Below are 25,158 nucleotides of genomic sequence, written 5' to 3' on the forward strand. Positions count from 1 at the left end.
TATAAGGTGTAGGTATTTTGCTACAACTGTTGCTACAGATTAAAGTTTGTAGTCAAGGCCGGTCCTGACGGTGGGCGACCCGGGCGACCGCCCTGGGCCTATGACTCAAGGGGGCCCAAAAATTCTAGAATATATAGTGTATATATATATAACTTTAATTTATCTATATATTTCCTTAGGGACCAAAATTAGTCAAATGTTCAGTCCAAAATCACATTGACCCAAGTCCCTAAAAAATTAATACGGCCCAAACAAATTAATATGGCTGCTAAGCCGCTTGATCTTTATGTCGCTGAAGTTGAACGTGATTTTGATTTCCATGAATAATGAATTATCAAATAGGAAATTAGGAACCATACCAAGGAAGGTAGCGGGGAATGTGGGAAATCGAGATTAGGGTGCCAAGTAATTGAATCGACACGACAACGCCTCACGTCCTTGATACTGAATCGTCCCATCGATTTCTCTCACAAATCACAGTCTTTAATCTCTAACGGCTAATTGTCTCGACTCTAGATATATTTGGTTGCCGGTTTCTCAATTCTTAAATCTCAATTCTCACTTTGTCTCTCACAGTCTCACAAAGGCACGCAGCCGACAGTTCTCTGTTGAAATCTCGTTTCCGGTTTTGTTTCTCAATTCTCAAATCATCGACATAGCCACACAGGGACAAGCCGACAAGGACACCAGGTCACCGATCACCATCAGGTAATCGACTAATCTTTCTAGTTTCTAAACTCTAATCCATTTCAGTTTCTCTATTGATCAATTCTCATTCAATTGGTTTCATTAGATTCAATTAAAGAGGAATTTAAGAATTAGGGAAAGCATAAGGCTGATGTTTGTTTCGCTAATTTAGAAAAATTTTGTTTCTGCTTAGTAATTCAGTTTCAATTCTCAAGTCGATTAGTTGGTGTTGGCATGTTGCTTACTTAGAAAAGTTTTGTTTCTTCTTAGAAAAAATTTTAATTGTTCATCTTTTTTGTTTTACCTTTTGGCTTAGTAACTAATGATAAAAGTTAACAACTTAACATACTGTTGGCATGTTGCTTACTTAATTAGTAAATACATTGTTTGATAAAAAAGTAATATTGTCATAATTGATGCAAATCATGCAATGTGTTTTACTGTTTTGGTAATTAGTGTCAATATTACGTTTTATTCTTAAATTTTCCATATAATTAATTTGTTGATAGTTTATCAATTGTTCATCGTTTGTGTTTATATTGGTTTTTTGGAGTTGCGTTTATAACTTGGTAATTGATTTTTGATAACATTGTAATATGATGTTTTTTGTTATTGATTTTTACAGTTTGCTTTGATATTAGGCTTCAATCGGTCAACATATTTCACAAAGAAATCAAAGAAATCAGGTGTATTCTTTTTTTAAAGTAGTTTTTACTTTATTGTCAATTGTCAATCATAAAATGTTTTCTAAAAAACACTTATTCGGTAGTGAAAAACGAAAAAAACGGAAAATTGTTGAGGCTTCTTTACAAAAAGAGAAAGGGTCTATGGTTAAATTTTTAAAACCAATGAATTCTAATGAAGAAAATATTAATTTGAATGAACATGATACTAACTTAAATGAAAATGTTGCTAGTGTTAATGAAACATTAATTTAAATGAACATGATAATAACTTGAATGAAGAAAATATTAATTTTAATAAACATGATACTAATATAAATGAAGAAAATACTAATTTAAATGAATCTATAGATATTTTTGACCCTAGAAATTGGGATTCTCTTGATATTAAATCAAGAGATATTTTAATTGAAAAAGGGCCAATAAGAGAAATGAATCTTGTGTTTCCTAAAGATAAATTTTCTAGACATTTTTCTTATGCATTTTATACTAGAAAGTTAAATAATGGTTTGTCACGTGATCGAAAATGGTTAGTATACGATAAAAATTTAGATAAAGTTTTTTGTTTTTGTTGTAAAATATTTAAATGTACTAATCAAAAAAGTTTTTTAACAAATGAAGGATATAATGATTGGAAACATCTTAGTGAGAGACTTAAAGAACATGAAAATAGTAATGAACATTTTGTTTGTATGAGTAATTGGAATGAGGCAAAACTAAGATTAGATAAAAACCTTACAATTGATAACGAATTACAACAAGAAATAATAAAAGAAAAAGAACGTTGGAGACAAGTATTAAGAAGAATAATAGCGGCTGTGAAATTCTTATCTAAATATAATTTGGCTTTTCGAGGGTCTAATGAAAAACTTTTTCAAGATAACAATGGTAACTTTTTAGGAGTAATCCAAATGATGGTTGAATATGATGTTATAATGCAAGATCATATAAGAAGAATTGAAAATAATGAAACTCATTATCATTATCTTGGCTATAAAATTCAAAATGAACTAATTTCTCTTTTAGGTGACACGGTTAGAAATTCTATCATTAAAATAGTTAAAGAGGCAAAATATTTTTCTATAATTCTTGATTGTACTCCCGATGTGAGTCATCAAGAGCAAATGACTTTGATTGTACGATGTGTGAATTTTTCTTCTAAAAAAATACAAGTTGTTGAATATTTTTTAGAATTTTTAAAAGTAGATGATACTTCTGGTTTGGGACTTTTGAATGAATTGTTAGATGCATTAAAATTGTTAGATCTTAATGTGGATGATATAAGGGGTCAAGGTTATGATAATGGGTCTAATATGAAAGGAAAACACCAAGGGGTTCAAAAAAGAATGCTTGAAATTAATCCTAGAGCTTTATATATGCCTTGTGCTTGTCATAGTCTTAACCTTACGGTTAGTGATATGACACTTTCTTGTGAAAAAGTTGTTTCATTTTTTGGAATCGTGCAACGCCTTTATACATTATTTTCTAGTTCTACTAAAAGATGGAAAATATTGTTAGATAATGATCCAACTTTAACCTTAAAATCATTATCTAATACTCGTTGGGAAAGTAGGATTAAAAGTATAAAAGCAATTAGATTTCAAGCTCCTCAAATAAAAGTTGCTTTGCTAAAATTATGTAAAGCATGTGATGACCCAAAGTCAAAAAGTGAAGCTAAAAGCTTACTTAAATCTTTTGGGAAATTTGAATTTTTAGTTGGTATGGTTATTTGGTATGAAGTTTTATTTGCTATAAATATTGTAAGTAAAAAGTTGCAATCTAAATCTATTTGTATTAACACTACTATTAACCAAATAGAAAATATTATGAAGTTTTTTGAAAAATATAGAAATGAAGGTTTTACATCAAGTATGAATATTGCTAAAACTATTGCACTAGATATGGGTGTAGAGCCAATATTTCCATCAAAACGTCGTATTGTTAGAAAAAAGCAATTTGATGAAAGTGATCATGAAGAAGAAACACAATCGGTTGAAGAGTATTTAAAAGTTAATTATTTTTTGGTTGTTGTAGATATGACAATTGTTTCATTAAAAAATAGATTTGAACAATTAAAAAACTTTGAAAGTATTTTTGGGTTTTTAAATGATTCAAAGAAATTAAAGTCATTAAGTGAAAGTGAACTTAAAGAAAGTTGTATAAAGTTTGCTACTACTTTTTCTAAAGATAATGTTTCTGATGTGGATTCAAGTGAACTTTTTTCAGAATTGAAAGTGTTGAAAATGACTTTACCTAATGATATAATTTATGCTGTTGAAATTTTGGATTATGTTAAAGTTGTTGATTGTTACCCAAATACTTTTATTGCATATAGCATTTTGTTAACCATTCATGTTACTGTTGCATCTGCAGAGAGAAGTTTTTCAAAGTTAAAGTTATTGAAGAATTATCTAAGATTGTCGATGTCGCAAGAAAGGTTGAACGGATTGACAATGTTATGTATAGAGAAATACATGTTAGATAAAATTGATTTGGATAACATTATTAATGATTTTGCATCTAGAAAGGCTAGGAGAAATATTTACCTATAAATTAGTTGTTTTTGTAATGTTGTGACCATATTTGTGTTTTTTATATTAATAGTGAATTTTATAGCATTCTATTTCGAATTAATTTTTATTATATTTATGACTTTGGGGGTGCCCATTTTTTATTTTTGCCCTGGGCCCACAATATTTTTGGACCGGCCCTGTTTGTAGTTACTTTGCTACATAAATTGTTACGGAATCAAAATCTGTAGCTATTTTGCTACAAAATTTGCTACCGCATCTAAGATTGCAGCTAGCTTACTACGACATTTGTTACGGAGTCAAAATCCGCAGCTATGTCGCTACAGAATTTACTACAAGATCATAGGTCATAACTATCTTTATTATAATATAAAAACCAAAAATATTATACAATAGAATTTTCTAGTATGCAATTTTAAGTCACCATGGCTTATTTTTATAGAAAATGTATTTAAATGGAAATAAACTTGTAATGCTCTATTTTTTTATGATAATTGTTTCAGGAATCGAATGTTAGCTAAATTAATAATTATATAACTAAGGAGATAAAAACGAATAAAAAAGATTCGATAAATATTAAGTGGCTAAATAATAAATAAAGAAAATAATAATAATAATAATAATAATAATAATAATAATAATAATAATAATAACAGTTAAGATGAAATAACATCCATGAATCAATCAAGCTTCTCCTATACTTTCTGAAAGAAATGCCCTTATCTCGATCTTTATTATAATGGAAGATAATGAAGAATTAAGGGCTAAAAGTGTCACAGTTGAAAACTTTCTGTGAAAATAAACTTATTTTGAGGGTATTCTCCGTCATTATGGGAAAAATCAGGGTCTAAATTGAAAAATCAAGGTTTTTCTTCATTATACTCGACTGGATAAATTAGGGAGGATCGGGATTGGATTTTTGGCAGCCCACAATTTCAAGAAACACGTTTATAAGCCCTAATCTAACCCTAATCGATCTAGGACCAAATTATGTGCATGTTTTCATTTGCCAGTCGAGAAAAGGGTCAACATGAAGGACAGTTGCGATTGGAAGGAGGGTACTATCGGACTTGGTGTTACCGGAGGTGCTACTTGTAGGGAAAAGGGTGTCGGGTGGAGTGTTCCAGTCTCATTCTAGCTATTGGGTAGTTCTTCATCTCTTTTTCGGATCTCTTTTTTTTCTTTCCACTATAAAACCACCAAGGACCGCCACTGGTAGCCTCTTACCGCCACTGTGAGTCAGCTCTTGCCACCACAGGCCACCATGGGTTGTTGGTTGTGGTATTTTGGTCCGGGGAAGTCCTAGGCTAAGACATGAAATGAAGCTTTATACATTTTTATTATTATTTTGTTAAGCCTTAACTTTATACTCCATTAAGTCATGCATTAAGACTTTTGAGTAAAGTTGTTTCGTATATTTTGGAAACCTCATATGTAGTCAATAATTATATTAAAAATGTTAAACTATAAACTTAACCATTAAGTCCTTAATGAAACACCAAAAATGAATGAAAAGCTAAAATGGGATATTTTTCCAATTCTGCCCTTCAACTTCAAAAATCCGTTTGAGGCAATCCGAACATCTAAAAAAATATGAGACTTACTTTTCTGGAATGCTTAATATGTCTAGTTTGTTCAAACTTTGAATCAATTTTCCAAATTCTTGAAAGCAAGTTGTTGTTGGAGGACAGGTTTGCAAGAAAAGAGTTTATGGGTTTGGATCATATGACAGGCCCATTTTTATTAAAAACTCTTCTCAAATATGCATTTCACTACATAGTAGTTCGGAAAATCATCATCTCTATTTAAAGATCCAAAAACTAGAGGAAACCATACATAAACAAATGATAGAGTTGGGTGATGTGAAAAACATGGTCAATGATATGAGAAACACAAATAATTAATGATATATTTTTTATTGATTGCATGTTTAGGATTTCTAGTTGAGTTTAACTATTAGATTAATTTGATTGGTGTAACGCCCCGGTTCATGGTACGTGAATTTATTATACTTTATTAATTGTTTCCGATATATTTAACTATATTACAAAAAATAATAATAAGGTGGGGTAATTAGGGCTAATTAATAATTATGGACCTATTGTGCAATGGAATTGTTTTTAGGGTTAGAGGAGCCGTTATATCAAACTTGAAGGGCCAAATGCTATGCTTTTGAAGCCTTGGACCCCCTTGATCGGACACCAACTTAGGGCAGCCCATAATCACGTCCAAAAGGCCTATTAAGCCTCAAAATTGCGGCCTAACCCTATGAAGTTAAGGGGGTGCCGTTTTTCTTTGTGTAGACGTGAGTGAGAAGGGAGAAAAGAAAGAACGGGAGTGGAGAAGAAGGGAGCATCGAAAGTGAAGGTTGGGAGGAGGCTACGAGATCTTCATCAAGGGAGAAACATTCATCATTCCTAAGTAAGTCATGCAATCTTATTTTCCTTCTTTCTCCTCTACCTTTAAACGAAATCTTCACCACCACCACCATCGCCAAGCTGGTGGCAGTCACTGCCAGCCACCACTGCCACTATGGCAATGGGTAGTGATGCTCCAAGGTGTTTTGAGGGCTAAGTGGTGACATGGGTTGTTTTGGTCCCAAACCTTAAACCCTAGTTGGTATTCTTCCCATGAGGACATTGTAATTATTTTGATGTTTTATACAAGAAATCTCAAGAAAAGGGGTTGAGATTTTCATTGAATTCTATATCAATGAAGTAATCTACTGTTATGAACTCATTTTACTGATTATAAGCCTCATTGGATAGGTCTTAATGGGTTAAGAGGTCAAATTAACCCTAAATAGACAAAGCTGTGATTTCAGGATTTTACCCTAATCTGTACATATCTTTGAGAGATGATATCTCGATCATGCGAAAACCTTTTTAGTCGAAACCAAAAGCCAAAGTTTCGTTTTTGAGTCCTATACATTTCATTAGTTTTGACCAAAGGCTAGAAATACCCCTAACTAGGGTGAAATCGACCATTTACCCAGACTGGTCCGTAATGAACTGTTTTGCGAGACAGTTTTGTAAAAATTGTAAAAAATTGTAGAAAAATCGTACAGCAGTGTGAAAATACTACTTTTAAAGCTAATGACCTGTTCTTAATGTATATAAAACAGTTTTGAAAAATAAGGTGTTTAAGCGGGGTAAAACAGGTCCCGAACAAGACTATAATTTCTATGTATAAATCTGAAAAAAGAAAAAGAAAAATAACACTCAAGCCATTATACTTTTGAGATATCAAAGTACCATAACTTAACTCTTTTTGGTCATTATTAGAAAGTTGAAGGTTAACCTGGTGTGAAGGGGTGTTTGTATTATTTGAAGGGTGTTTGACTAGTAAATGTGAGATCCTCACTTCATAACCTTAGAGTATTATATGCCTACTGTTAGGTCGAGTGAGACTAGGATAGGAACTATATGGTTGATAGTTAAACTAATACTTGTTGCATTAGTTACGTTTGATGTACTTATTTGTTATGTTGAATGTATATGCATGATATGTTTGGGCTCGATGGCGGAATACCGAGTCGATATTTTGGGTCTTGACGGCCGAATACCGAGTCGACGGACTGCAGGCCATTGTGCCAAGTCAGGGGGACCGAAGGCGGAAACGCCACGTCTGTGGACTCGACAGCTGAATACCAATTCTTTATTTGGGTGTTGTTTGGGATTTGTTCCCAAATAGACAAGAGATATATGATATTAATGTTTATATGTTATATGGATGTTTGTATATTTTGTTGGTGGCATGATAAGTAGGAGTAGGGTGTAATATTTCTAATGTTATGTTGTGTTGGAAGGCACTAAGCTTTGTACTTACCCTTTTATTCTATAAATGATTATTACAGGTACATCGGGTACCAACAAGGGTAAGGGTTCGACTTAACTGTACCCTGATGCGGTTGAAGATTAGGTCCGTGTCATAAATTTTATTACGGATTTTAAGGCTTTTATTATTCTATTATAACCGAGTTATAACAAATGGTTTATCTAAAGTATGTCTGGAATTACTAAGTTGGGGATTTGAATTTTATAAATTGGTTAAGTTATATTATGGATTGATGTTTTTTTTACAAAATAAATGTTTCGAAAAATTTAAATTTATTGGAAAATTTTGGGATATTATAATTGGTGTTTTGGACAAAGTGAATTTTTTTTTATGATAAACTATGCTTTTATTAAGAGTTGATGTAATTTCTTTTACTGTTTAATGCAATTTTATAATGTTGATTTTGTTATTAATTTTCTTTGGAAAAAGTCGATTCATTTTTGTATTTATTTTAATTAATTCTGTCATATTTTTGTAGTTGAATTGTTATGGATGTTATGAAACATATTCTGTCAAACTTTTTCTGCAATAGAACTAGGTTGTGGTAAATTTACTATAACATATTTGATACATCATAGTAAATTCACTATGGAATGTTTGCTACAATATTACCCATAGTTGATTTGCTACGAAAATTAGCTACGGGGCTAGTTTGTAGTTAATTTGTAACAAAATTAGGTCATAGTAAATTTACTACGGAGTACTAGCTACACCATTACCCATAGCGGATTTGCTACAGAAACTAGCTACGAATTTAGTTTGTGGTTAATTTGCGACAGATTTACTACGGATCGAGGCGTAGTTAATTCACTACGTACATGCTACGGAAATAAATTGTAGTTAATTTACTACAATGTTGCTACGGATGTAGTCCATAGCAAGTTTTCTACGAAATAAGTCTGTTGTAAATTCCATTGTGAAGGTGCTACGGATTCCGTAACGAACCTTTACTAACGAAGAATTTGCCTACATAATGTATCTATAGCAAATTCCGTCGCTAATCGATTTTAACTACGGAATATCATGTTTTAGGTACGGAAATTTTCCGTTGTTATTTCGACTTTTTCTTGTAGTGTTCTGCATTCACGTCCTCAAATTCTGACTGGGCATCTGAATCCTTGTTTTCATTCTCATTCCCCCCCCCCCCCCCCCGAATGATGGATGTTGCTCATCATTCCGAATAGGATGCTCCCCTGGATTGGACTTTCATGGTTGACTGAAGGAGTTAAATCCTCCCCCTGGAATGGTGGTTCAAAGTTGACTTTAGGATCTGCATCCTCCCCATGAATAGGAGCATTTGTAGTTTGTGGTGAAGAAGGATTGTCTGAGGCCTTCGGACTAAGTGGTTCGTTTCCAAGATCCTTCGCAGCATCATCAATAATCTTCTTCAGTTCATCTTACTAGTTATCTGTTGCTTTTGATTCGAAGAGATCGCCTTTTCTGGCTTGTCAAACAGGTTCATGAATTCTTCGTAGAGGTTTGATAGAGGAATCGTCATTGGATTTGTCATGGGAAAGATCTTCTCAGATTCACGTTCGGATGTCTAATACTTCTTTAATCTCCGAACGTGACATAGTAGGTTTCTTCAATCCATTTTGATTTCTTGTTGAGAACCCGATATGCCTTAGAATTCAGAGAGTACCCCAGGAAGATTCCTTCGTCAGCCTTCACATCGAATTTGGTCTGTTGCTCCTTAGAGTTGAAGATGAAACACCTGGAACCAAATACATGAAAGAACTTTACATTAGGTTTTTGTTTATTCAATATCTGATAGGGAATGATGGAAAATCGTTTATTGAGGACTGACTGATTTTGAGTAAAGCAAGATGTTCCGATCACCTCAGCCCAGAAGTACAGTAGCAAGTTCGCAAAGAATAACATGGTCCTCGCTGCTTCATACAAAGATTGGTTTTGTCTTTCAACTACTCCGTTCTGATATGGAGTGTAAGGAGTTGAAAAGTTATGAGCGACTCCTTTTTCAGTCAGGATTCTTCAAACACTTTGTTTTTGAACTTCGAACCATTATCACTACGAACATTTCGGACTAGCTTTCATAGTTGAAGGTCAATCTGCTTGATAAAGTCATTAAGCTTGGAAGTGGCTTCTGATTTCTATTAAAGAAAATAAACCCAAGTGAATCTAGAAAAGTCATCAATAAAAACCAATATGTATATGTTACCACCAATACCCTCGATGATTGATGTACCACAAAGATCTATATGTAATAGTTGAAGTGGCTCAATCATTTTGGTGTTGATAATTGTCGAATGACTCTTTCTACTCTGCTTCCCAAGTTCGTAGGCAACCCAGAGATGTTCAATCTCAAACTTCAAAAGTGGAAGTCCTCACACATGATCGCCAAGTACAAGTTTTTAAGGTCCTTGAAGTTGATATGTGAGAGCCTTCGATGCCATAACTAACTGTCATCCGAAGTTGCTTTCGTAAGAAGGCATATGGCATGCTTTCCTTTGATAGAATTCAGATTCGACGGATACATTTAGCCATTTCTCTTAGACTTCAGAAGCACTTTCTTGGACTGCTTTTTGATAATCTCTGATCCCTCGTCATCAAACAATACTTTCAGACCAGTACCTACAACCAGTTGAGATATGCTTATGAGGTTGTGTTGCAGGCCTTCCACATAGGCAACCTTCCGAATAAAGAATTCCCCATTCGTAATCATGTTGTGTCCTTTGATTTCCCCGAGTGAATTATTTCCATACTTGACTCGACCTTCATCTTTCAACGATTTGAATTCTCTCAATTCTTCTCTCCTTCCCGTCATGTGACGTGAACAACCACTATCAATATACGATTTGGAGTCAAACCATTCATCACGAAACACATACAAAAATCAGAAAGATTTAGGAACCCAAAGTTGTTTGGGTCCATGTGCGGCTTTCTTAGAAACATGAAAGGTTATAGCCTCATCAACCAAGTAAGATCGTTTTACCAAAGTGAAATTCTCACCTTTTGTGATATTGAAAACAAAAATCCTATTATCTTTAGAAATCTTTTCTTTAAAATATAATTTTCTTTGTTTAGTGTCAATTTGTTGCTTGGCAACCTTTTTCTAAAACTTTTTTTCCTCCCTTTTCAAGTGTGTTTCAGACTTCTTGAGGGAATTTTAGATTCCAAAACAATTTTTTCTTTTCCTTAACATCTTTCAACGTGTTGGCAGGTTTTGAAATATTTGTTTTTGCAGAAAAACTAGGTTTCGTCTTTTCCAAAGGTTTCGCTTGTTTTGAAAATGATGGTTTTTGAAAAACTTTTGGTTTTGAAACCTGTGGAGAAGACTGTGGTTTTGAAATCTTTTTAGGATTCCAATTTGAAAAGACTTTCGCATTCTGATTTAGTGATCTTTCTTGAATAACAAAGTTGGAGTTTTTAGACTTCCAGAAATGCTTTTTTTTTAAAGTTTTTCTGATATCTCGCATTTCAATGATGTTTCTTAGTAACAAATTCATCATCTGACTTATGAATACAAGCACTAGGTTTCGCTTTTCTAACAGGAGTGTCAGTCTGTTCGGATGACATATCATTTGGAACATTTTTGGTTCCACTTGGATTGCCTTTCTCGTAACTGGAGTTAACTTTGTTCAGTGGTTCTGCTACGTATCTCCCTTTCATCTTCCAAGAGGTCATATCCGAGAGTCCTTTGGTTTCATCAGCATTGTCGATGGGAGAAGACCAAAAGAATTCATTACACCCATCTGCATTATCTTCTTCTACAAGGGACGATAATTATGAGGTACGATTTTTGTTCAGTCCAGAAGTTGCGTAAACCTGATTCGGAACAATTTGAACTTTCGGAAAAACTATTGCCTTTTCTTTAAAAACCTTTGAACCTTTATTTTCAGAAATACAAACCTACTCAACAAAATGTTCAGAAATCAGAGTCTTCTTTGGTTCAGATTCACTTTTTAAAAATTCAGAGCAATCAATCTCATCCTCCACAGAAATTTCACTCATGTCACTTTCATCATCAAATTCATATACATTTTCAACATCAAGAGTATTTTCTGAACTTAATTTGGTGCATAATGAGTCAAATTTCTATAAAGTATCAGATCTAATCTGATTCTTATCTTCTGCAGTTAAAATTTGTTTCAGCATGTACTTATGTTCTTAGGATTGTATGTAAGCTTCAATTTGTCTAGTCCAATTTTGTTAGAATCAGAGACATCATTCGAGGAAACAATGGATTCGCATCTGAAACAGTCTGCATCGATTTCATCCTCTTTCATTTCGAGAAAGGGCAAAATCATTTTGTGTATATTCTTTCCTATTTCAGAATCGAGATGCAGCTAAATAATCTTAAAATAAAGACATTTAGCAATCAAACAAAAAATATTTCATTGTTTCAAAAGCCCTAAAGTGTCTCGTAGCAAATAAATGATATCATCCCTAGAACTAGACAACTCTAACTCCAACTTCTCAATCCATATTCGTCTCTCTTTACTTTTGTTTGTTACCCTGCTGATTTGATCAGTTAAGTTAGAATTACTTAAACAGGTTCTTTTTAAGCTATCACAGAAACTGGAAACAATAAATTTCAAATCATCTAATTAAGTTTCGTACCGAGAGACATGAATATTAAGATATTCAAGAATTGAGTGTACCTTGTTGATCACTTTCTCGCATTCACTTATCTGCTCAGATACAGGTCTCGCAACAAAACAGTTGTCATTGGTCTGACCGCCATCAGTGGTGTATCCTCTATGCTCGGATGCATCATTGCGAACCACAAAACATTTTCCCTCGTACTTAGGGGCTTCAGAATTTTCTACAAAACACTCTCCATGTGTAGGGTTGCGAACCTCTTCATCCTCCGAATCAGTCGACCAAACTTCGACTCTTCCAAACTCGTCATCATTTTCGTGCACAATCGAAGCAGGCTTAGCATTATCAGCATTTTTCTTCTTTCTAAGCTCCTCTATCTTTCTGAGATAGTAAGCTTCATCATCTTCTTCGTCTTTCTTCTCACTCATTCTTCTTAGCATTCACTCTTTTGCCAAATGATTCTTGCCATGAAAAAAATTGCAGTCATAGCCAGAGTCTCCTAGTAGTTTTTTCTCTTTCTTTACCTCGTCCATATGAGAGTTCTTGGCGCTCTCGTCCTTTGCCTTTTCTATACTGTGGTTGCCTTGCCAGTTCCTGTTTTTAAGGCGCCCAAAGTTCTTTTTCGCAAACTTTTTGGCGTTTGAGACAATTAAAGCGTATTCTTCTTTCATAAGTTTGCAATTTGAGAGATTAGACTTCGTATCTTCTTCTGCTACAGTTTTTCCCTTCGCAGCCAGGGCCAAAGATCCCATTACAGAAACAACCTTCCCTTCCTTTGTCACTTCATCTTCGTGGGACCTAAGAATTCCCACTAGCTTTGCCAATGTATAGTTCTTAAATTGTTCATGAGCTTTTACAGTTGAAACTACTGCTTTCCATTCGGATCTCTACCCGTTCATAAACATGACCTTTTGTTCTATTAATTCACGTTTTATTTTGTGTTTCACCATCCTACTTAAAAGATGGTTGTAACAATTGAACTTTTGATCAAGCATTTCCTCTAGCTTCTTAATAAAGGCACCAAACTATGAAAGAAGCAGCGCCTGAATGGAGTATTCCAGGTATGCATTGTCACACCCCCGAACCGGTACGGTGGAAACGTCTGGGGGCGAATGACTTCATCTTGTAATATCTTAGCAAGTGTGTATAAATGAAACATAGACATCATCATCACCATGCATTAAATATAACAACATACATAGTTTACATCATTGTGTTTGTTGATAAAACTACATCCCAAAAATATCAAGTGTATGTTGAAAAAAAAAATACAACATCCCAAAAGTCCAAAGCTGTCAACCTGTCTAGTGAGTTCCTGAGAATACAAGTTATTTTCAAAATGCGTCAACATATAAAATGTTGGTGAGTTCATGAGCATGTTTAAATGAAAACTTTGTGTTTGATTTGTAAACACTAGAAAATCCGATATTTTCTATAAAAATAGTTTGTGAGTTTTGTTTCAAATCTTGTATTATAGCATGCGTATCCTTGTTATATCTTGTTTGTAAAATGTATAGCAAGTGATTCCCAGAAAATCCTGTATTTTCTGTGTCATGAGAAAATGTGGTCTTAAACCCAAAGACTAGAGTGGGGTAGATAGTACAAATAATCAACACAATGTTTATCATTTGCGAAATAGAGTGGTATGTATATTCAGCGTAAAACTTATAATAGTTTTGTTATTCACTATGTGAGTCGTTATAACCATACTAATATGACGGAGTGCCCGCCTTGACGTTCTTCAGACATCGGTTTCGTAGAAGACATTTGTCACCCTAGACTGGCCTGTCTAGCTGTAGCGAGCAACTCAGGTGTGGGGTGTCAACCCCGTATAGATCTATACACAAATTTCCGTTGTCCCTCCAGGAGACTCTGGTGATAACTACAATACTTATGGTGTACACTAAGGTAGGTACGGTGAAGGTGCGTCTCACAAGAGCCTTAACGACATTTCTACGCGAATAGCGTGTTTCAATATTTTAGCGTTAAAAATAATGTTACGAGTGTATATATTTGACTATAACTCATAAATAGTAAAAATGCACTCATTTTTATCGAGAGTGTAGAAATAGTTCATTGTCTCATCGTTGTTATTAAAATGGCCGATTGTTAGCGATATGTTCCCAAAAGGCCCAATTTTTATAAATTGATGCTAAGGCCTATTTAACACAAAATTGACATTATAAGGCCCAATTAGGATAAGGGTCGGATAAGGTCCATTTTTTGGTACAAATTGTTATAAATGACTCATTTTACTAAATAATCAAATTTTGGCCCATCTTATATAAAAATGTCATTTTTTGGCCCAATTGTTCATTTTCGGCCCATTGTAAATGAAAATGTCATATAAGCCCATTTTTACCAAATATGACCATATTAGCCCAAAATACCAAATTTGACAATAAATGGCCCATTTTATCAAAAATGCCCTTTTTGGCCTAAAATATCGAAATAACACAAAGAGCCCACTTTTATCACAAAATGACACTTTTGGCCCATTAAACTGTGAATGATATTAAAAGCCCATTTTTATCCAAAAATGACACTTTTGGCCCATAAAACCATGAATGACATTAAAAGCCCATTTTTATCCAAAAATGACACCTTTGGCCCATTAAAACTGAGAATATCAAATAAAATCCCATTTTAATGAAAAATGACACTTTTGGCCCCTAAAACTGTGAATGTCCAATAAAAGCCCATTTTGTTTATCTTTATTGTCAAGTATGGCCCCTTTGTATGCTTTCTTTGGTTTTCTTGTAAACTTTAACATGTTTAATCTTTCCAAGCATCATATTGAGTTACTTGAAGTAACTTGTTCCCTAATATCTTCAAAACTTGGAAGATATTTCGAGTTTATGAGTGTTTAACATAGTTTCATAACATATCACACAAAATATCATGAAAATACACACATGCAAGAATAAATACAAATAGTTTACACAAAACTAAACTTGTAGTACCCCCCCCCCACCCTAAAGATGGAAAATCACGAAAACAAAGGGGTATGAAGCTCACCTTGAGTTTGATCGGTTATAAAGAGAAAAGGAAAGGGAGTTTTCGTCCTTGAATGCTCCTTTGGGAAGAGATTTCGAACTTAGAGGGTTCTAGGAGCATGAACACGAAAATGAGGTGATTATGAGGGATAATCTTAGCATAAAATGGAAAGCAACAACTTAAGCGTGAAGTAAAATTTACCAAGTTAGGATCTTTGGTGAGGAACTCTTGAATACACATTAACACCCACACAATTTTTAGGGAAGGAAAGAAAGAATTTCCTAGAGTTTTATGGGGAGGAATGAGAGAATTGTGGGTGTTATAAGTGAAAGAGTAAATGTGGTATGAAGGAGGATGTTAGGCTGATTTCTAGGAGGGGAGAGAAAGAGATTTAGGGTTAATACTTGGTGGTTACTCAAATTGAATTGATGCATGCAATGTAATAGTCTAATTACATAGTGTATATTAACGTGGTGTCGACTCTTAAGCCACATTTCCCTTTGTTTTTATTTTCTTTTTTTTATATATAGGCCGAGAATAGGAGAGGGGAAAGGATTGGGCTTGGGTTTGATGTGTAACTGAGGACTCTTAGGCCCAATAGGGTTTACAGTTTTAAAAGTCCAAAATAAATGGGTTCTCGACCTAATAAAGGCTCCATGGTTGGTATTAGCCCAATTAGGTCTTAAAATCATTCCTCATGGCCCAATAAGGCCCATTAGAGGTTTATGGCCCAAAAGAACCAAGTTGAGGAGTTACCGGCCCATTAGGCCCAATAAGAGAGTTTTGAGTTAACGCCCAAAGTTGAATGCACATAACTTATTGGATTTGATTTTTGGGCTTACACGAGGAAGTTTCGACTTGGAACACTGTTTTGGATGTATAAATTCATATTGTGTTGAAAGTAACTCATATTGCACATAGTGTTACATAGTTACTTAAAGGATTATAGTTGTATATGGATATGAATTTCTAGCCCTAAAATGCTAGTTGTGAAATCATCCCCCCGTTAGAGGGAATTTCGTCTCGAAATTCTTTCGTGAGATAGCTTTAAGAGTTAGAAAAGAGGTGAGGGTACTTTTGCATCATTTGATCCTCGCGCTACCATGGGAACTCAGGTCCGCGCTTTGCACTCCATCGAACCTCTACAATGGGAATGTGGCTATGTTTCGTACGCTTCACTTCCTTATCCATGATTTCAACTGGTTCCTCAATGAAGTGGAGCTCCTCATTCACATGAATCTCATCGAGTGGAACAACGAGGGTTTCATCCAATAGGCACTTCTTGAGGTTTGACACGTGAAAGATAAGGTGTACGTTGTTGTGCTCCGAGGGTAGTTGCAGCTTGTAGGCCACCGGACTGATCCTGGCAAGAATATCGAATGGCCCGATGTATCATGGGTTTACCTTTCCCCTATTTCCAAACTGTATCATCCCTTTCCAGGGATATACTTTCAGTAGCACGTGATCACCTACTTGGAAATCCAGCGGCTTTCGTCTTTTGTCTGCGTAGCTCTTTTGTCTATCCCGAGATGCTTGGAGTCGTGACCTGATTTGGACAATCTTCTCAATCATTTCTCGGATGATCTCAGGTGTTGTGAGGGTGTTGTTCGGTACCTGTCCCCTTGCCAGCTGGGTGTCTCCCACCTCAGCCCAATAGAGGGGTGATCTACATTTCCGACCATACAAGGCCTCAAAGGGAGCAACTTTAATGCTTGTGTGGTAGTTGTTGTTGTATGAGAATTCGATTAGCGGCAAGTGAGTATCCCATGCCTTGCTAAAATCTATCACACAAGCTCAGAGCATATCTTCCAGTGTTTGAATGGTTCGCTCGCTTTGACCGTCAGTCTGGGTGTGGTAGGCAATACTCATATCAAGTTGTGTTCCCATTGCTTTCTCGAGTGACTACCAGAATCGTGAGGTGAATCTACTATCTCGGTCAGAGATGATAGATATTGGCACTCCATGAAGTCTGACCACCTCCTTGATGTAGATCCGAGTTAATCTCTCCATTTTGTATCTTTATTTTATTGGTAGGAAATGGGCGGATTTAGTCAACCGATCGACTATCACCCAAATGGCATCCAGTTCGTCAACCGATTTAGCAACTTGGTTATAAAATCCATCGTTATTCGTTCCCATTTCCACTTGGGTATCGCTGGTTGTTGTAATAATTCTGAGGGCTTCTAATATTCTACCTTAACCTTTGCGCAAGTCAGGCACTTGCCTACGTAGATAGCAATCTCCGCTTTCATGTTTGGCCACTAATAATGTGGTTTGATATCCAAGTACATCTTATCCGAACCCGGATGGACAAAGTATCGTGTCTTATGTTCTTCATTCATGAATATGTCTCTGAACCCTCAAAAGTTTGGGATCCAGATTCGATTCATGAAATAGTAAACTCCTTCTTCTTTGATTTCAACATTCTTTTCCATCCCACGCAGTGCTTCACTTGCGGCGTTCTCCGGTTTTGAGGCTTCCAGCTGAGCCTCCTTGATTTGTGAAGACAAGTGGGAGTGGATGGTCATTGTCAGTGTTTTTACTCGGTGGCCCAAGTATTCCTTCTTGCTTAAGGCATCGGCCACCATGTTAGCCTTGTAGGGATGGTACTTGATCTCGCATTCGTAGTCTTTGAGCAACTCGACCCATCTTCGCTGCCTCATGCTTAATTCCTTTTGATTTAGAATGTGCTAGAGGCTTTTGTGGTCTGTGTAAATTGTGCACTTTGTCCCATAGAGATAGTGCCTCCATATTTTTAAAGCAAAGACCACCGCTCCTAGCTCGAGATCGTTGGTAGTATAATTCACCTCATGGTTTTTCAGTTTCCTTGACGTGTAGGAAATCACCTTTCCATGCAGCATTAGCACACAACCCAAACTCTGGTTGGAAGCATCACAATACACTACGAAATCTTCCGTTCCTTCTGGCAGCATCAAAATCGGAGCACTGCAGAGGGCCTGCTTCATAGTTTGAAAAACAACCTCTTGTTTTGCATCCCAGTTGAAGGGTACGCCTTTTGGGTTAGAGTGGTGAGAGGCTTGGCGATTTTGGAGAAATTATGGATGAACCTTCTATAATAACCAGCAAGGCCCAAGAATTGCTTGATCTCCGTTGGCGTCTTTGGGATTGCCCAATCCTCAATAGCCTTGATCTTAGAAGGGTCCACATGTATCCCTTCCTCACTGACTACGTGCCCCAAGAAATCCAACCTGCAAATCCAAAAGTTGCATTTGGAGAATTTTACGTATAACTTTTCTGCCCTTAGAGTTTCCAAGGCATGTCTTAGATGTTTACTATGCTCTTCCTTGCTTCGTGAATAAACGAGTATGTCATAGATGAAGACGATTACAAAGTTGTCGAGGAATGGTCGGCAAACTCGATTCATGGGGTCCATAAAATATTGAAGGTGTATTCGTTAGACAGAAGGGCATTACCATGAACTCGAAATGTCCGTTGCGGGTTCAAAAGGTAGTTATGGCGATATCTTCTTCTCGAACCTGTAGTTGGTGATATCTGGACCGTAGATCTATTTTGGAAAAGTAATTGGCTCATTGAAGTTGGTCGAATAGATCATCAATCCGGGGGAGAGGGTATCGGTTCTTGATAGTGAGCTTGTTTAACTCCCGGTAATCGATGCACATTCTGAAAGATCCATCCTTCTTCTTGACAAACAAGACCGGAGCTCCCCAGGGTGAAAAGCTTGGTCTTATAAACCCTTTGTCGAGGAGTTCGCTTAGTTGGCTCGATAACTCTTGCATTTCCACAAGGGCAAACCTATAGGGTGATTTGGCAATTGATGTGGCTCCAGGTATCAGGTTAATTCGAAATTCGACCTGTCTCTCGGGAGGTATCCTTAGGAGGTCTTCCAGGAATACGTCTGGAAAGTCACGCACATCTGAAATATCATTAATGTTCTTTTCCCCTTTCTGTTTGTCCACCACGTGGGCTAGAAAGGCATGATTTTTCTTGTGCAGACACTTTTGTGCCTTGATGCACGAGATAAGATGAAGACTTACACCAGGTTTATCACCGTAAATGATTAGAGTTTTGTTGGTGGGTAAGTGAAGGAGAACGACCTTCTCATGGCACATAATATCGACATGGTGGGGGCTTAACTAGTCCATACCGATTATCACATCAAAACTTCGAATATTAATCGGCATTAAGTCGATTGAAAATGAGTGGTTATTTAGTGTTAATGTGCATCCTACATATATATATCTTTGGTTGTTTCAGTCTTCCCATTAGCTATCTCCACCGTGAAGGCTTCGCTTAGCTTTTGGGGTTGTTGATTTAGTAGGTGTTTGAAATTGTTGTTGGATTTAGTGTCTAAGCCCATAACTATAATTTGTATGTACTTGACCCGAGAATAGCATGGTCCATTTGAGTTGCATGGCACCGAAACAATTTGTAAGGATGGAATTTTGAGAAGAGGATATTCATGATTTATTAATATATTATAAGTTCTAATACATTAATATGAAATGATATTATTTAATTAGTATTGATCAAGAATTAATTTGGAATTAATTTTGTGATCAAAAGAGACTAATTAAAGATAAGGGGTTGATTTGGTAAATTATTCTTTCTTATGGTATGGGCCAATGATCCATGATTCCTTATGTTGGGCTAAACCCATGTGACAACCCATGGATGATCCATGGAGGTTTAAACCGATGTAGCATGAGGAATATAGAAGGTCATGCACATTAGGGTTTACATGATGTAACCCTATTTTTGTCACAATATATAAAAGACCTCATGGCTCCTAAAATCGGCACCCTAGTGTTCTTGGAAGAGCCATAGCCGATTTTTGAGTGCAAGTATTCTCTCTCAAGTCCTCTATTTTTGGTGGTGTTGTGTGAAGCAGTTTAGGCATCACATTTGGGGTGTTAGGCTCTTAAAGGTCAAAGGAATCAAGCTACAAGAAAAGGTATGTGTTCTAACTAGATTTTTGTTATACAAGTACCCATGTTTGTATGCTAGTTAAGGAAATGCTTTGGAAAATAATTTTACATGTATAATTAGAGAAAACCTAGATCCAAAGAATTTAGGGTTGTATGTGCACCTTAAGGCTGTTAGGATGCTCAAAACCCTTCAGTGGTATTAGAGCCTAGGATTTTTTTTTTCTATTATACTTGATGTCATATTGATTTTCAAAGTGTAAAAAAATCGAATTTCTACCTTCTGCCCAGTGAACTCACTGAGTCCACTGGGTGACTCGTCGAGTACCTTTGTTAAATGACCAACTCGACAAGTCCAGTTCATGTACTCGCCGAGTTGGTGCTCCAGTGGACAGATTTTCGACTTTCGGCCTGAAATTGGATTAGGATCATTACCCCAAACTGTTTTTTGAACCATGAAACCTGTTTTTTCATAAGGTAATGATCATGCTTGTCCAATTAAAAGATAATTGTCCAAATTTCAAGATTTATATTAGTTTAGATGATTTCTTGAAAATTGTTGATGTGAATTGTCTTTGCTTATGAATTTGTCTAGATCATAGATATTATTTGACACTTCTTGTTAGTTTAATTGTAGATCTAAATGCCTTTTAATGGATTCCATAACTTGTCCTCAAGTTATGGAAAACCAAAAGTCTTTTTCATAAAAGTCATTAAACTCATAAGTTAAGAAATGAAAAGTTTTGAATAGTGTCAAAATTGTCCTCAAGTTTTGAAATTTGTAAAGTCACGCTTAAGATACTATAATTCCAAACCCTAGAATTTTAAAAGTTTAAAATTCAACCTTTATACTTTATTGTATTATAAGTTTAATAATATACATACATATATATATATATATATATATATATATATATATATATATGTATAAGATCAAGGCAGTCTTACCGTTAGTAGCCTCATTCACGAAGCCGGTATATAAGGGGGGTATAAGGTTACTCCCTATAAAACGGCAGTCTAATGGGTGTCCACTCTCACCCACCGCTTCCTTGACTGGTGGAGGGTCGTTAGCCGAACGGGTAGGATAGAACTATAATTCTCATTAAAATTATAATGATAATAATAAAGTAACTAAATGTTTTATTAAATTCCCAATCTTAGTTACTTTAGGAAAATGTGAAATTGATGCTAATCCATGAAAATTAACTTGGACATGTGTGGTTAACCGACACATTAACTTGGACTAGTAAGGGTGGCAAAGGGTGGCTCGATGTTTATCATAAGATCAATGGAGCGTGTGTTGTTAACCGGAACATTAATTGGGTGATAAATGACATCGAGAGTACCAAGCACATTTTTCATGATTATTCACACCTTGTTTGTGATCCTCGGTATACCAATCACAAACCTGAAGGGCATAATCGAGATTTAAACATGCCATTGAATTGTTCAATGAATCTCAAAGGATCTAGGAGTTTCAATCCAATTAAAACTTAATAATCAATTTCGTTTTTCATGGTGGAAATTGGTAAATCGTCATTTACCTACCTTCAAATATTTTGCAAGTTGGATTACGGCATCCCTCTTCCAATTTGTAAAATATTGTGTTGGGTCCTAGATTTAATATTTCCTTTTGGGTGTTATATTAAGGACTCATTATCTAATCTAAACTTTGTCTTTCCTTCTTTTCAGATGTCTTCTAACACTGTTTCTGGCTCAAACCCTACTGGCTCCTTCTCTCTCATGAACTTGTGTGGGGGATTCATATTTGATGGGTCCAACTTCAATGACGGGATTAGGAACATCAGGATGGTCACTCACTATGAGGACAAGAAATACGTCCTAGACAAGGAGCTTAAGGAAATCGATAAGTCTTCTGCTACTCCTGAGGAGATCACTGACTTTAGAGCTCATGAGAAGCATGCGACTAACGTGTCTTGTATCATGTTAGTGACCATGAGAGTTGAACTCCAAAAGTCCTATGAGGACTTTTACCCTTTTGAGATGCACCAGGACCTGATGGAAAGATACCATCAGAGTGCTCGTTAAAAGAGGTATGAAATCATCGCTTCCATGATAACAAACAGGATGAAGGATGGTGAACACGTCACAGGCCACTTGCAGAAAATGCAAAGGTTTGTGGACCGGTTGCTAAAGTTAAATTTGATCTTCCCTGAGGATCCGTCTATAGATTTTTGGTTTTTGAGCATTCTAACACTTTCTAAGTGTACATGTAACCCTAATAAACCTTGGATCTATGTTTTTCTAAATACATGCAAAAAAAAATTTCCAAAGTTTATAACTTATCAAGCATGGCATGGGGAACTTTTAAACATAAAAGGAACTAGATGAATTACATACCTTTTGATGAGTGTTGATTCCTTGGAGTTTGAGAGCCAAGCACCAATAATGTGAATGCCTCAAATGGAAATCACAAATCACCACAAACTTGGAAAACTTTATGAGAGAGTATATACAATCTTAGAAATTGGCCACACCTTACACACACACACTCTAGGGTGCTATTTCATGCAACATAAGCTTGTTTATATAGTGTGCATGGTTAGGGTGAAACCCTAATAACCCATGTCTTTTCCTTTCCAAGGATCCATGGGTTAAAAGCTCCATGGATCATCCATGGACTTCCATATAAGCTTAGCCCATTAACAAATGAGTATTAGCCCACACCATATAAATATAATAGCCCATGATTTAATTAGTCTTCCTTTTAATCACTAAATTAATTCATAATTAATTCAAGATTAAAACTAATTATATAACATGACTTTATATTAATATATTATAAATTAGAATATATTAATAAATTGTAAGTATACAATTCTCATAAAATTATCCATAAATCGTTTGGGTGAAGTGCAACCCAAATGGACCATGTCGGGTCGGGTCAAGTATATACCAAATAAGTTATGGACTTAGACACCTTATCCAATAGACTCCCACTTGGATAAGTCTAATAACTGTATTTGCCTATATTACTTCAGCAACCAACCGACAATCGTAGCTCTCGAAAACTCTGTTGAACTATGAAGCACCATTTTAGATAAGTGATCATATAGTCCTCTGTTCTCATGATATCATCCGGACAAATACATGGAACAATGTCTTACTTATTGTCTGGCAGTTGTTTCTCGATTTCCGATTTGTTTGACAAAGAACTTAACTGAACACATCAATTCAGTTCTGGCCGAGCCCGATACACGGGTCAACACAAAATCATCGAGGGGCCCAGATATCGCTTCTGTTTCTAGAAGGAATAGATAAACTTCGACTCATATGCTTTTTCTACTACTTGTTGAATTGTACACAAAGGCACGTTTTATAACATCAAGTTACTGATACGTTTACGTGTAATCAATGCACAACCAACTCATAGGTAACAACTCATATCTCTAGGTTTGAAGACTTATATGATATTATCGTCTCACGATCACTCGAGATAAATTCCATGAAGTGATACAAGTGAGCGTGGGTTTATTCCAATACTCATAACTTATGAGCACTCATGAATGTTGTAGCAACCATTGCTATGTATAAACACATTTAGCCATCTACAACCTCGATTCATGACAGTCTTAATTCATACCTACTTCCAAACTATGAACGACTGTGGAGTGTTTAAATAACATAGTCATTCGAAAGAATAACCTAGCTATTCTGGAAGTCAAAACATGCAAAGTGAAACACAATAATAATCGAATCCAATATGGTCTCAGAACCCTTTTGAATATTAATAGAACCACCTTTTATTTATCATCATATTGATTACACATTATTCATTGTATAATGTTTCAAATAATCAACTTAATACTTGAATAAAACAACAGTTCTCCCATGCACCTAGCATGTACACTTTGTTTTCTTAACAATGGTTATGCCATACTCCATGTATGCAAACTATGTTTGTCTATGATCCTAACTTTGTGAAATAGATCAATTGAACATGATTCCAATGATGCTCATTTCACAATCCCAAATCCTTATTGTAAATATAAGAATTCCTAATTCCTACCATTTACCAAAAATCTGTTAGATTTTAAACTTTTATGCAATGTTCCTCTTGTAATGATTATGCATAAAGTCACCAAAACCTTGTCACTAGTCATTAAAGAGTATTCCAAAGAAGATCAACTCTATGGAAACGAAGTCTCATATTCAAAGTACATTGCTTTGAACATCCTTCTTGCATTAAGGTTTTCTAATCTTACACAGATTAAATAACTTGCACCTATGGAGACATTTCCATAGTCCCATTTTGATTATCACTTTTGAACAAGAGTTGCCTCTTTTCAGAAAATGTCAATATGGTCCTGCCAAAATTAACACTATACTTCCAAATGTCCCTGAGCAACCAATCTTTGGCAAACCTCAGATTGTCCTCGACAATTGCTTAATCCCTTTAGTCATATCCAGTTCTAGACTTTTCCCTTCTAAATGCCCTGAACATTTGGAAAATTTAGAAAGGATGAATATATTTAGAAAGGATGAATATTATAGCACATGAAATCGATCCTATATCTGAAGCATATAGGACACGATTCATGATGTCTCACATAAAGACATGATACTAGACCGGTCTTTTGCTACAATATTTTTATTTTCCATGTTTTCAAAATTTAACAATGAAGAGGGATGCCGTAATCATAGCCGAAGTTTGATAACGCAATATATATAGGATTTATGTAAGTTGAACCATTCCAACATAAAACACACACACACACACACACACACACACACACATATATATATATATATATATATATATATATATATATATATATATATATATATATATATATACACTTGAGTAAAGATAATTAAAATCTCAATCTAAGCTTTTAAAATTGAATTGAAGTATAATTTCCTCTCCCTTAATTATAGCAAAACAATTTTTCAACCCATGCAACTTCACAAATTGAAACTTTTGTTTTTCTATAA

At 35.3% G+C, this 25,158-nt stretch overlaps 1 protein-coding gene across 1 annotated transcript; it reads left to right on the forward strand.

Moving 5' to 3' along the window:
• The first annotated feature begins 1,117 nt into the window (after positions 1–1,117).
• LOC128127707 (uncharacterized) lies at positions 1,118–3,922 on the forward strand. Its single transcript, XM_052766382.1, has 5 exons — positions 1,118–1,135; positions 1,197–1,256; positions 1,313–1,373; positions 1,722–1,877; positions 1,992–3,922. Exons 1-5 carry the CDS (start codon positions 1,118–1,120, stop codon positions 3,920–3,922), a joined length of 2,226 nt encoding a protein of 741 aa, XP_052622342.1.
• Positions 3,923–25,158: the final 21,236 nt, after the last annotated feature.

Source organism: Lactuca sativa, chromosome 8 (genome assembly GCF_002870075.4).
Source record: "Lactuca sativa cultivar Salinas chromosome 8, Lsat_Salinas_v11, whole genome shotgun sequence".
NCBI classification, from domain to species: Eukaryota; Viridiplantae; Streptophyta; class Magnoliopsida; order Asterales; family Asteraceae; genus Lactuca; species Lactuca sativa.